At 39.4% G+C, this 13,893-nt stretch overlaps 2 protein-coding genes across 2 annotated transcripts; both read left to right on the forward strand.

The window, feature by feature from the left end:
- Positions 1 to 2,762: 2,762 nt before the first annotated feature.
- LOC123610652 (keratin-associated protein 21-1-like) lies at positions 2,763 to 3,346 on the forward strand. Its single transcript, XM_045501525.1, has one exon. It carries the CDS (start codon positions 2,801 to 2,803, stop codon positions 3,032 to 3,034), a length of 234 nt encoding a protein of 77 aa, XP_045357481.1. The 5' UTR covers positions 2,763 to 2,800; the 3' UTR covers positions 3,035 to 3,346.
- Positions 3,347 to 6,511: 3,165 nt separating this feature from the next.
- LOC123610653 (keratin-associated protein 6-2-like) lies at positions 6,512 to 7,086 on the forward strand. Its single transcript, XM_045501527.1, has one exon. It carries the CDS (start codon positions 6,548 to 6,550, stop codon positions 6,773 to 6,775), a length of 228 nt encoding a protein of 75 aa, XP_045357483.1. The 5' UTR covers positions 6,512 to 6,547; the 3' UTR covers positions 6,776 to 7,086.
- The last annotated feature ends 6,807 nt before the right edge of the window (positions 7,087 to 13,893 follow it).

Consider the following 13,893-nt stretch of genomic DNA (forward strand, 5'->3'; position numbering starts at 1 on the left):
ATGATCAATGGTGCCACAATTTTCAGTTGAAAAGTGGAAGGAGTAGGGCTTTAATGGTGTCCTTTAGTGTCTTCCCTGGTGCGTGTACAAGAATGGGATGAGAAGCCCAGTCCTTTCTGAGTTTGAGAACCTTCCGTTTGTTGGGGTCTGACTTCAGTGTCCTTTCCTCAGGTGCCATTCCAGAGCTCTCACCTTTAGATCCTACAATAGAAAATGTATTTCAGACTCAAATTCAACCAGCAGTGAATAACCAATCACTGACTCATATGCATGGCAAAGGTGAGTGCACAAAGTCTGAGTGTGAGGATCCTAGAGCCAGGGGCCTCTAAACCATGTCAAATTCCAAGGAGGATGGCCTTGCCATCGAGGTCAGCCCTGGATGGAGGCTATGCCCAGTATAGTAAGTGTCCTGCTGATGAAGAATTAAGCCTTCTCTCAAGGGATGGAATTATCACACATGGGATATTCTAAATCTGATGTGATGACTGAGTGTGCTCTGAGTTAGTCTAGGATGGGTACATCCTACAACAGGGAAAAGAATTCTAATAATTACAGTTTGTTGAAAATCTATTCATTGTTCCATTATGTTCCTTGTCTTTGAGGCTTCTGAAGGAGGGAAGAATATCATCAATTAGGCATGTATATTATAATTTACAATCTAGTAAAGTTCTGGTTATTTATAAGGAATAGAAGAACATATGGAACAATGTGTTCACAAACAGACAACTTATTTATTTATTTATTTATTTATTTATTTATTCATTTATTTATTTGGATTTTTTTTCATTTATTTATTTATTTTTTTTGAGAGACAGAGTGTCAGTGTGGGAGGGGCAGAGTGAGAAAGAGACACAGAATCTGAATCAGGCTTCAGTCTCCATGCTGTCAGCAAAGAGCACTACACGGGGCTCGAACTCACAAACCGTAAGATCATCACCTGAGCTGAGGTTGGACACTTAACCAACTAGCCACCCTGGCACCCCCAGACAACTATCATTAAGGTGTGAAATTTGAGACTCTCTTAGTCCAAGAATATTGGAGATTTTCGGGTTGAATGGAATGAGAATATTGCGATAATATATTGAATTATTTTATACCTTCTAAATGGCACACCAACATTTGAACACGGTTTTGTTCTAATGCATTTTTTAATTGGACAAATACTGATGGAATTCAAATTATGTGCGAGGCTGTACTTTCTCTGGAAAGAAGGGTGCACAGAATAAGAGACTTTTTTTCCCTGCCCTATGCATCTGTATTCAGAAACCTGAATGGAAAGGTACTAGAAATAATGCAATAGACCTAGAAAACTTTTTCAATAGGTCAGAAGTATTGTGACAAGAAAGATGGTGTTAGGAAAGCAAAGTGTGTATTCTAGGGATTTTGTGCATTAGAGCTTATAGTTGTGAATTTCAACAATGGTAGAAAAATAGCGAAAATTAAGCTAAAGAACAATTGAAGTGGGTATTTTCCTTAATTTCTTTTAATTTTCCTTAAATTTTCCTTAAATTTGTTGTAAGGGATGAACCACAGCAGAGGGATCACATACCCCAGTCTAAAAGTAGTAGGAAATACTGTCAACTGAAGGAATTATGTCTACTAAGGAAAGATCACAGGAAAGGAAATCAGCAGTTTTATGAAATTCCCGTTTGAAAGCATTCAGGAAAAGACTGGATGTCCCACATTTCTTTGATGGGAAATTTTAGCGTGGAGTAGATGGAATGATTTTCCTGAGTTTATACACCCATACAGCTTGGATTTTATAGTTGTCACAGTAAAAAGTAATGCAAATTTTGGATTCATAAAATGGTGATTGATGTAAAGCATAGACAATCAAGAAGAGCAGAAATATCCCAAGAAACAACCATGCAAACAAAAAGCAGAGACACCTTTATTTCTCCCTTCCTTCCTTCCTTCCTTCCTTCCTTCCTTCCTTCCTTCCTTCCTATCTTTCTTTCTTCTTTTTTTCTTCTTTCTTTCTTTCTTTCTTTCTTTCTTTCTTTCTTTCTTTCTTATTCCTTCCTTCCTTCCTTCCTTCCTTCCTTCCTTCCTTCCTTCCTTTCTTTCTGACTTCATGTCTGGTAATGGAATGATTGGATAAAGTGTTTAGTTAAGAAAAAAGGAGGTATTTGGAATTAGACACCAATAAAGAGAGAATATAGAGATGTGAGATTCAAACCAAGGTTTCTAGATCTCAACACTATTGGCATTGTACAGCAGAAGTTCCAGTGTTGTTGGGCTTTGTTCTGATGGCTGGAATGAGCATCTTCCCTCATTTATCACACTTGGAGCTAGTAGGTATCTGCAGTAGGTATCTGGGTGTGAGCAGGCAGGCAAAAATTTGCAATGATTCCAGAAAGGAGATGGGAGTTATTTCCCTCCCTATGGGGACAGGTAGATAGCTTAGGAAAGAGGAGAGATCAAGAGGACAAGATTTTCCTAAATGTCCCTCAACAATGAGACATAAGGTAAATTAAATGACAGTAAGTTGTGAAGGTGGGTACCAGTTTTACATATGGCCCATGATTCTATTGGGAGAATTCTTTGGCAGAGCAATTAAAATGCTGTTCTTTAAATATAACTGGAGACTCCAACAGAATGAAGTCACTTTCCCAAGACTTTTATTGATTGTTGACAGTGAGTGGCATACCAGAAGTGCTTACATATTTGTTGGGTATGTCAGGGGATGAATGGTATGTTCTGCCAATTACTGACAGTATATAAAGGTCCAAGGCTAGTAGAAGACACACATTTCACCACATCCTCTCGCAACCCACGTGAAATCTCTTCTCTTGACAAGATGTGTTGCAACTACGGCAACTCCTGTGGCTATGGCTGCGGATATGGCTATGGCTGTGGCTATGGGCCCTATTATGGCTGTAGTTATGGACCTGGCTATGGCTGTGGATATGGGTGTGGATACGGCTCCTGCTGTGGCTATGGCACCAGCTATGGCTGTGGCTGTGGCTATGGCTCTGGTTGCTGTGGCTACCGGCCATTTTGGTATAGAAGATGTTATTCTTCTTGCTGCTAGAACATCACTGTCCAAGAAACATTTGCTTCTGAAGTGGCACGGCTTAAGGGAGGGCTGATTCATTGATTTATACCCCAAGATTACTATATCCAATAAATTGCATGCTTTCGGGAATTTGTGACCTCAAGTTAGCATTTGTATGAAGGCATCCTGTGGCTGAAGGTTATGTGGTATCCTCTGACTATTTTCCAAATGTTAGTCTTTACTTCCCTAATCTGGGTTCTTTGTTGAGACTTTGGCAACATATCTAAAATCCCACAATTAGGCAAATCCCTTATTCTCAATAAAAACGTGTCATTTTTTTCTAACAAATCTTTGTGTTCTTGCTTGTGAATGACTCCTTTCTGAGGTCTTATGTTATCTTTTGAAAATTGGGTAACAATATATTTCATGAACCTGGGTCTCTTCCTAGATATAAGCATTTCTTCTCTTATGTGCATCAGAGATAATGTCTTCACCTATTTCTTGTATCCATAACTCCTCAACATAAATCACACTGTGTAAGGAGTATGTCCTTGAGATAACACTGTATCTAGATTGGAGCTGAAGGCTGGAGGGTAAGAGGAGGAGTTAGAACATCTCTTCGGGAAGTTGTGACACAAGCTCAAGAGGGAGGAAATATGGCATGAGTGATTCAAGGATGAATGGAATTGAAGAGAGAATTTTTGGGATTAATGAGAAATTGGGAGCTGCCTCTGCTGAGATATAAAATACTAAGGAAATGAGACGCAACAGAATAATGTGGTATTGTAACATCTGCATTTTTATGGAAGTGCAAATACATTTATTGGCATATACGGAGTTTCAGTAAATTGATTTAAGTCCATTAATTGCCAAATAGTTTTGAATGTTTTTGATAGGCAACTGTCACACGCCCTGAAGCCTCAGTAGAAAAATTATAGGTGAATTTCTTGCTCTCAGAGTGGTTCCATTCTAGTAGGTTAATAAAAAAAAAAAAAAGAAGAAGGATTAATCAGATAAATTTAGAGAGATAATTCCTATGGTGCGAATAAAATAGCATCCTTGGGAAGAGAGTGCAGGTTTAAGCTCTGGAGAATTAATTGAAGGAGGTTTTTTGACATTTTGTGTCAAATGAACTGATGTTACTTTCAAGAAAATACTATAAAGACAGTTGTAAAGGGGAAAGAGAAAATCATGAAGTTTTGGGTATGATCAGTGGTGTCCCAGTTTTTAATGCAAAAGAACAATGGCTAGTGCCTTAAATGGGCTCTCTAATGGGGCAGATATAAAATGAGATTAGTAGTTCCGGTTGATTTTCTGAGTTTGAATGCGTACTACTTTGATGGATTCTGATTTCAGTGTGCTTCTCTCATGTGCCTTTACAGACCTCTAACATTTAGATCCTACAACAAAAATTGTCTTTCACACAATTTCAACCAGCAGAATAAAAGACTCAATGTCTCATCTCCATGACAAGGGTCACTGCACAAAGTCTGGGTCTGAGAACCCTTGGTCCTGGAGACTCCACCACATGGCCAATTCCAGGGAAGATGGCTCTGCCATCAAGGTCAGTCCTGGAGGGAAACTACACCGAGGATATAATGTGTCTTACTGACGAGGAAAGAGATGTTCTTTCAAGAGCTGGACAATTCTCACAGATGGAACCTCTGTAAGTCATTTCTGGGGACTGACTGTGTTCTGGATAAATCAGAGGTGAGAAAATTGTATACACAGGGAGAGTCAATTCCACTCATTACAGTTTGTTGAACATAGAACTTATGGTTTCATTAGGTTCGTTTTCATTGAACACTACCTGAAAGAAGGCAGAATAGTATTCATTAGGCACCTATCTCATACATTCTATTTCTAGTAAAGGGTTTACCATTTATTAGGCATGTGAGATAACTTGTATATCTGGAGAAATAACTTTGAAAACTAACAGATATCTTCCAAAGGTGAAATTTGTGACTGTTTTAGCCATGAACATTTGGAACTTTCGGCTTGAATGAATTGAGAACATTATGACCTATATCCACATTCTTATAGATTCTAAGTGATACCAATGTTTGAACATGGTTTTGTTTTAATGTGTCTATTTGTTATTGGCAGAAATATTGAGTTGAGATTATGTGCCAGGCACTATGCTTAGAACTAACCGATGATTCAAGGACACACAGAAGAAAAGATCTTTTTCTGCCATTAAACATCAGTGTCCCGAGCTCTTTATGGAAGTGTATAGAAATAAGGCAATAAAGATAGGAAGTGTTTTTCAATAGTTTCTGGGCATTGTGACCAGAGAGTGGCTGTTTAAAAAGTATCATGTCTATTCCAGGGAACTCATGCATTGGAATTTGTGGTTTTGAATTTCAATATTGATGGAAAAGTAGGAAAATTAAAGGTAAAGAACATTTGTAAGGGGATATATGTGTTGTATTTGTTGTTAGGGACGAAGCATAGTGGAGTGATCAGATAACCCATAAGCAGTGTTAGAAAAAAAAAACAGTAGGAAATATTCTCAACCGGAGGAAAAATATCTTATAATGAAACTTCTCTGAAAAGGAAATCAGCAGTTTTATTAAAATCCCTGTGGAAGTCATTCAATAAAGGACTGGATGACACTCATTTCTTGGTGCTGAAATTTGAGTGTGGAGTAGAAGAAATGATACCTGAATTTGTACTCGATTCCAACTAGGATTTCATAGTTGTCACAGTGAAAAGTAATTTAAATTTTGGATTCTGCCTGGATATGAACATAGTGACCTAGACAGTGAATTAAGCAAAAACATCACAAACAAACAAACAAACAAACAATATTCCCCCTTCCCCCCCACTGTATGTCTGGTGAGTGAAAGGTTGGAGTTTCAGTTTAGTTGAGAAGAAAGGGAATATTTGGTCTTAGACACTAGTAAAGAGAGAATCTCATTTATAGATGTGAGGCTACAAAGGTAGGTTTCTCGATCTCAGCACTTTTGACATTTGACATGAGGCATTTCAATGATGTTGAGGGCTATTCTGTGTCCTGAAATGGGCATCATCCTAGGTTTTACCACACAGAGCCAGTAGGTATCTGCAGCAGGTATGTGGGTGCAAGAAGCCTGGTAAAATCTTGCAATGATTCTAGAAAGGAGATGAATTTTTCTTTCCTTATGGACAGAGGTAGATGTTTTACAAGTGTGGAGAGATCAAGAAGGAGAAAATTATCCTAAAATCCCCTCAGCCTTCTTGTTAAATGATTGGAGATTGTGAACATGGAGTTTGGTTTTACTTAGAGTCCATGATTCTACCGAGAAATGTTTTTTGGCAGAATGAAATAACATGCTGTTTTTAATAAACCTTGAGTCTCCTCAATAATGAGCTCACGTTGCCCAAGACATTGTTGATTGTTGACAATGACTGGCACATCACAGTTGCTTACATATTTGTTGGGTAAGTCAGGGGATGAGTGACATGCTCTGCTAATTACTGACAGTATATAAGGGTCCAAAGCAAGTAGAAGACATGCACTTCACCACATCCTCTCACAACCCACGTGAATTCTCTTCTCTTGGCAAGATGTGTTGCAACTACGGCAACTCCTGTGACTATGGCTGCGGATATGGCTATGGCTGTGGACGGGGTCCCTATTATGGCTGTGGTTATGGCCTCCGTTATGGCTGTGGCTATGGCTCAGGATATGGCTGTGGCTATGGCAGCAGATATGGCTGTGGCTATGGCTATGGCTCCAACTTCTGTGGCTACCAGCCACTTTCCTATAGAAGATGTTATTCCTCTTGCTGCTAGAACATCACTGTCCAAACCCCACTTGCTTCTGAAATGACACGTCTTAAGAGAAGACTCATTCAAGGATCTATACCCCAAGATTTATATATCGGGAACACTTCATGTGTCATAGAAGATTTGATCTCCAGTAACATTTGTGGCATGTTATCTTGCGAATTGAGGCTATTGAGTATCATCTAACAGTTTTCCAAAAAGTGTTGGCTTACTCCCTTAATATGGGTTCTGTGACGTGACTGTGGTGAGGATCTGAACATCCCACATTTGGGCAAATCCCTTATTCTCAATAAAAATGTTTCATTCCTTCCATCAAATGTCTCTGTTCTTTCTTGTGAAAGCCTCCTTTCATGAGGTGTTATGGCCTCTCTTGAACATTGGGCTGACAATATAATCCGTGTACCCGGGTCTCTTTCCTGATATAATACAAGCATTTATTCTCTTTTTTTCCAATCCACCATTTTTTTAAATTGGAAATTTATTGTCAAATTGTTTTTCCATACAACACCCAGTGTTCATCCCAAAAGTTGCCTTCCTCAATACCCATCACCCACCGTCCCCTCCCTCCTACCCCCCACCAGCCCTCAGTTTTTTCTCAATTTTTAAGAGTCTCTTATGCTCTGGCTCTCTCCCTCTCTAACCTCTTTTTTGTCTCTTCCCCTCCTCCATGGACTTCTGTTAAGTTTCTCAGGATCCACATAAGAGTGAAAACATATGGTATCTGTCTTTCTCTTTATGACTTATTTCACTTAGCATAACACTCTCTAGTTCCATCACGTTGCTGCAAAAGGCCATATTTCATTCTTTCTCATTGTCAAGTAGTATTCTATTGTGTATATAAACCACAATATCTTTATCCATTCGTCAGTTGATGGACATTTAGGCTCTTTCCATAATTTGGCTATTGTTGAGAGTGTTGCTATAAACATTGGGGTACAAGTGCCCCTATGCATCAGCACTCCTGTATCCCTTGAGTAAATTCCTAGCAGTGTTATTGCTGGGTCATAGGGTAGGACTATTTTTAATTTTTTGAGGAACCTCCGCACACTTTTCCAGAGCGGCTGCACCAGTTTGCATTCCCACCAATGGTGCAAGAGGGTTCCCATTTCTCCACATCTTTTCCAGCATCTATAGTCTCCTGATTTGTTAATTTTAGCCACTCTGACTGGCGTGATGTGATATCTGAGTGTGGTTTTGATTTGTATTTCCCTGATGAGGAGCGACGTTGAACATCTTTTCAGGTGCCTGTTGGCCATCTGGATGTCTTCTTTAGAGAAGTGTCTATTCATGTTTTCTTCCTGTTTCTTCTCTGGATTATTTGTTTTTCGCGTGTGGAGTTTGGTGAGCTCTTTATGGATTTTGGATCCTAGCCCTTTGTCTGATATGTCATTTGCAAATATCTTTTCCCATTCCATTGGTTGCCTTTTAGTTTTGTTGAGTGTTTCCCTTGCAGTGCAGAAGCTTTTTATCTTCATGAGGTCCCAATAGTTAATTTTTGCTTTTAATTCCCTTGCCTTTGGAGATGTATCAAGTAAGAAATTGCTGCGGCTGAGGTCAGAAAGGTCTTTTCCTGCTTTCTCCTCTAGGGTTTTGATGATTTCCTGTCTCACATTCACGTCCTTTATCCATTTTGAGTTTGTTTTTGTGAATGGTGTAAGAAAGTGGTCTAGTTTCATCCTTCTGCATGTTGCTGTCCAGTTCTCCCAGCACCATTTGTTAAAGAAGCTGTCTTTTTCTGATTGGATATTCTTTCCTGCTTTGTCAAAGATTAGTTGGCCATACTTTTGTGGGTCTAGTTCTGAGGTATCTATTCTATTCCACTGGTCTATGTGTCTGTTTTTGTGCCAATACCATGCTATCTTTATGATTACAGCTTTGTAGTAGAGGCTAAAGTCTGGGATCTTGATGCCTCCTGCTTTGGTGGTCTTCTTCAAAATTACTTTGGCTATTCGGGGCCTTTTGTGGTTCCATATGAATTTTAGGATTGCTTGTTCTAGGTTTGAGAAGAATGCTGGTGCAATTTTGATTGGGATTGCATTGAATGTGTAGATAGCTTTGGGTAGTATTGACATTTTAACAATATCTATTCTTCCAATCCATGAGCATGGAATGTTTTTCCATTTCTTCATATCTTCTTCAATTACCTTCATAAGCTTTCTATAGTTTTCAGCATAGAGATCTGTTACATCTTTGGTTAGGTTTATTCCTAGGTATTTTCTGCTTCTTGGTGCAATTGTGAATGGGATCAGTTTCTTTAGTTGCCTTTCTGTTGCTTCATTATTAGTGTATAAGAATGCAACTGATTTCTGTACATTGGTTTTGTATCCTGCGACTTTGCTGAATTCCTGTATCAGTTCTAGCAGACTTTTGGTGGAGTCTATTGGATTTTCCATGTATAATATCATGTCATCTGCAAAAAGTGAAAGCTTAACTTCATCTTTGCCAATTTTGATGCCTTTGATTTCCTTGCGTTGTCTGATTGCTGATGCTAGAACTTCCAACACTATGTTAAACCACAGTGGTGAGAGTGGACATCCCTGTCATGTTCCTGATCTCAGGGAGAAAGCTCTCAGTTTTTCCCCATTGAGGATGATATTAGTTGTGGGCTTTTCATACATGGCTTTTATGATGTTTAAGAATGTTCCTTCTATCCCGATTTTCTCGAGGGTTTTTATTAAGAAGGGATGCTTTATTTTGTCAAATGCTTTTTCTGCATCGATTGACAGGATCATATGGTTCTTATCTTTTCTTTTATTAATGTGATGTATCACATTGATTGATTTGCGAATGTTGAACCAGCCCTGCAGCCCAGGAACGAATCCCACTTGATCGTGGTGAATAATTCTTTTCATATGCTGTTGAATTCGATTTGCTAGTATCTTATTGAGAATTTTTGCATCCATATTCGTCAGGGATATTGGCCTGTAGTTCTCTTTTTTTACTGGGTCTCTGTCTGGCTTAGGAATCAAAGTAATACTGGCTTCATAGAATGAGTCTGGAAGTTTTCCTTCCATTTCTATTTCTTGGAATAGCATAGAAGGATAGGTATTATCTCTGCTTTAAACGTCTGGTAGAACTCCCCTGGGAAGCCATCTGGTCCTGGACTCTTATTTGTTGGGAGATTTTTGATAACTGATTCAATTTCTTCGGTGATTATGGGTCTGTTCAAGCTTTCTATTTCCTCCTGATTGAGTTTTGGAAGAGTGTGGGTGTTTAGGAATTTGTCCATTTCTTCCAGGTTGTCCAATTTGTTGGCATGTAATTTTTCATAGTATTCCCTGATAATTGTTTGTATCTCTGAGGGATTGGTTGTGATAATTCCATTTTCATTCATGATTTTATCTATTTGGGTCATCTCCCTTTTCTTTTTGAGAAGTCTGGCTACAGGCTTGTCAATTTTGTTTATTTTTTCAAAAAACCAACTCTTGGTTTCGTTCATCTGCTCTACAGTTTTTTTAGATTCTATATTGTTTATTTCTGCTCTGATCTTTATTATTTCTCTTCTTCTGCTGGGTTTAGGCTGCCTTTGCTGTTCTGCTTCTATTTCCTTTAGGTGTGCTGTTAGATTTTGTGTTTGGGATTTTTCTTGTTTCTTGAGATAGGCCTGGGTTGCAATGTATTTTCCTCTCAGGACTGCCTTCGCTGCATCCCAAAGCGTTTGGATTGTTGTATTTTCATTTTTGTTTGTTACCGTATATTTTTTAATTTCTTCTCTAATTGCCTGGTTGACCATTCATTCTTTAGTAGGGTGTTCTTTAACCTCCATGCCTTTGGAGGTTTTCCAGACTTTTTCCTGTGGTTGATTTCAAGCTTCATAGCATTGTGGTCTGAAAGTATGCATGGTATAATTTCATTTCTTGTATACTTATGAAGGGCTGTTTTGTGACCCAGTATATGATCTATCTTGGAGAATGTTCCATGTGCACTCGAGAAGAAAGTATATTCTGTTACTTTGGGATGCAGAGTTCTAAATATATCTGTCAAGTCCATCTGAGCCAATGTCTCATTCAGGGCCCTTGTTTCTTTATTGATCCTGTGTCGAGATGATCTATCCATTTCTGTGAGTGCAGTGTTAAAGTCCCCTGCAATTACCACATTCTTATCAATAAGGTTGCTTATGTTTACGAGTAATCGTTTTATACATTTGGGGGCTCCCATATTGGGCGCATAGACATTTATAATTGTTAGCTCTTCCTGATGGATAGACCCTGTAATTATTATATCATGCCCTTCTTTATCTCTTGTTACAGCCTTTAATTTAAAGTCTAGTTTGTCTGATATAAGTATGGCTACTCCAGCTTTCTTTTGGCTTCCAGTAGCATGATAAATAGTTCTCTGTCCCCTCACTCTCAATCTAAAGGTGTCTTCAGGTCTAAAATGAGTCTCTTGTAGACAGCAAATAGATGGGTCTTGTGTTTTTATCCATTCTGATACCCTATGTCTTTTGGTTGGCACATTGAATCCATTTACATTCAGTGTTATTATAGAGAGATACGGGTTTAGAGTCATTGTGATGTCTGTATGTAGCGATGTCTCTGGTACTTTTTCTCACAGGATCCCCCTTAGGATCTCTTGTAGGCCTGGTTTAGTGGTGATGAATTCCTTCAGTTTTTGGTTTTTTGGGAAGACGTTTATCTCTCCTTCTATTCTAAATGACAGACTTGCTGGATAAAGGACTCTCGGCTGCATATTTTTTCTGTTCAACACATTGAAGATCTGCTGCCAATGCTTTCTGGCCTGCCAAGTTTCAAAAGAGAGATCAGTCAGGAGTCTTATAGGTCTCCCTTTATATGTTAGGGCAAGTTTATCCCTTGGTGCTTTCAGAAGTTTCTCTTTATCCTTGTATTTTGCCAGTTTCACTATCATATGTTGTGCAGAAGATCGATTCAAGTTACATCTGAAGGGAGTTCTCTGTGCCTCTTGGATTCCAATGCCTTTTTCCTTCCCCAGTTCAGGGAAGTTCTCAGCTATTATTTCTTCAAGTACACCTTCAGCACCTTTCCCTCTCTCTTCCTCCTCTGGGATACCAATTATGCGTATATTATTTCTTTTTAGTGTATCACTTAGTTCCCTAATTTTCCCCTCATACTCCTGGATTTTTTTTTATCTCTTTTTCTCAGCTTCCTCCTTTTCCATAATTTTATCTTCTAGTTCACCTATTCTCTCCTCTGCCTCTTCAGTCTGAGCCGTGGACGTTTCCATTTTATTTTGCATCTCATTTAAAGCATTTTTCAGCTCCACCTGACTATTCCTTAGTCCCTTGATCTCTGTAGCAATAGATTCTCTGTTCTCCTCTATTCTGTTTTCAAGCCCAGCGATTAATTTTATGACTATTATTCTAAATTCACTTTCTGTTATATTATTTAAATCCTTTTTGATCAGTTCATTAGCTGTTGTTATATCCTGGAGATTCTTTTGAGGGGAATTCTACCCTTTGGTCATTTTGGATAGTCCCTGGAGTGGTGCGGACCTGCAGGGCACTTCCCCTGTGCTGTGGTGTATAACTGGAGTTGGTGGGAGGGGCCGCAGTCAGACCTGATGTCTGCCCCCAGCCCACCGCTGGGGCCATAGTCAGACTGGTGAGTGCCTTCTCTTCCCCTCTCCTAGGGGCGGGATTCACTGTGGGGTGGCGTGGTCCATCTGGACTACTTGCACACTGTCAGGCTTGTGGTGCTGGGGATCTGGCATATTAGCTGGGGTGGGTAGGCAAGTTGCATGGGGGCAGGAGGGGCAGGCTTAGCTCGCTTCTCCTTAGGTGATCCACTTCAGGAGGGGCCCCTCTTCTGTGGGCCTCTCGTCTGCACTTGGGTTCAGAGACTCCATTCTGCTAGTCTTCTGGTGGTTTTCTGGGTTATTTAGGCAGGTGTAGGTGGAATCTAAGTGATCAGCAGGATGCGCGGTGAGCCCAGCATCCTCCTACGCCGCCATCTTCTGCTGGTCCCACAAATACTTTTGAATGTGTTTGAAAGAGAACCATCCGACACACTGAATACATAGAAGAAAAATGGCAGATGAATTTCCTACTTTCAGAGTGTTTACATTGTTGTTGTTAATAAATATATTACAAATTAATTATGACAAATTTAGACACATAATTTGCTTGGAGAGAATAAACTGCTTCCTGGGGAAGAGAAGGAAAGTTCATTAAATATTGGAGAGATAGCTCGGGGTGGTACTTTGATGTTTGGTGTCAAACCAACTGATCAAGTTGAAAGAATGGCCAGAAAGGGCAGTACTAAGGAGAAAGGGGAAGAGAAATTCATTATGTGTTGGGTATGATCAATGTTGCCACAATTTTCACTTGAAAAGAGGATGGAGTAGGGCTTTAATGGTGTCCTTTAGTGTCTTCCCTGGTGCGTATACAAGAATGGGATGAGAAGCCCAGTCCTTTCTGAGTTTGAGAACCTTCCATTTGTTGGGGTCTGACTTCAGTGTCCTTTCCTCAGGTGCCATTCCAGAGCTCTCACCTTTAGATCCTACAATAGAAAATGTATTTCAGACTCAAATTCAACCAGCAGTGAATAACCAATCACTGACTCATATGCATGGCAAAGGTGAGTGCACAAAGTCTGAGTGTGAGGATCCTAGAGCCAAGAGACTCTAAACCATGTCAAATTCCAAGGAGGATGGCCTTGCCATCGAGGTCAGCCCTGGATGGAGGCTATGCCCCGTATATTAAGTGTCCTGCTGATGAAGAATTAAGCCTTCTCTCAAGGGATGGAATTATCACACATGTGATATTCTAAATCTGATGTGATGACTGAATGTGCTCTGAGTTAGTCTAGGATGGGTACATCCTACAACAGGGAAAAGAATTCTAATAATTACAGTTAGTTGAAAATCTATTCATTGTTTCATTATGTTCCTTATCTTTGAAGGCTTCTGAAGGAGGGAAGAATATCATCAATTAGTCATGTATATCATAATTTACATATCTAGTAACGGTCTGGTTATTTATAAGGCATAGAAGAACATAAGGAACAATGCGTTCACAAACAGACTACTATATTTATTTTTTTATTCATTTGAATTTTTTTTTATTTTTTTTGAGAGACAGAGTGTCAGGGTGGGAAGGGCAGAGTGAGAAAGAGACACAGAATCTGAATCAGGCTTCAGTCTCCAGG

This window comes from Leopardus geoffroyi, chromosome C2, assembly GCF_018350155.1.
Source record: "Leopardus geoffroyi isolate Oge1 chromosome C2, O.geoffroyi_Oge1_pat1.0, whole genome shotgun sequence".
Lineage (NCBI taxonomy): Eukaryota > Metazoa > Chordata > Mammalia > Carnivora > Felidae > Leopardus > Leopardus geoffroyi.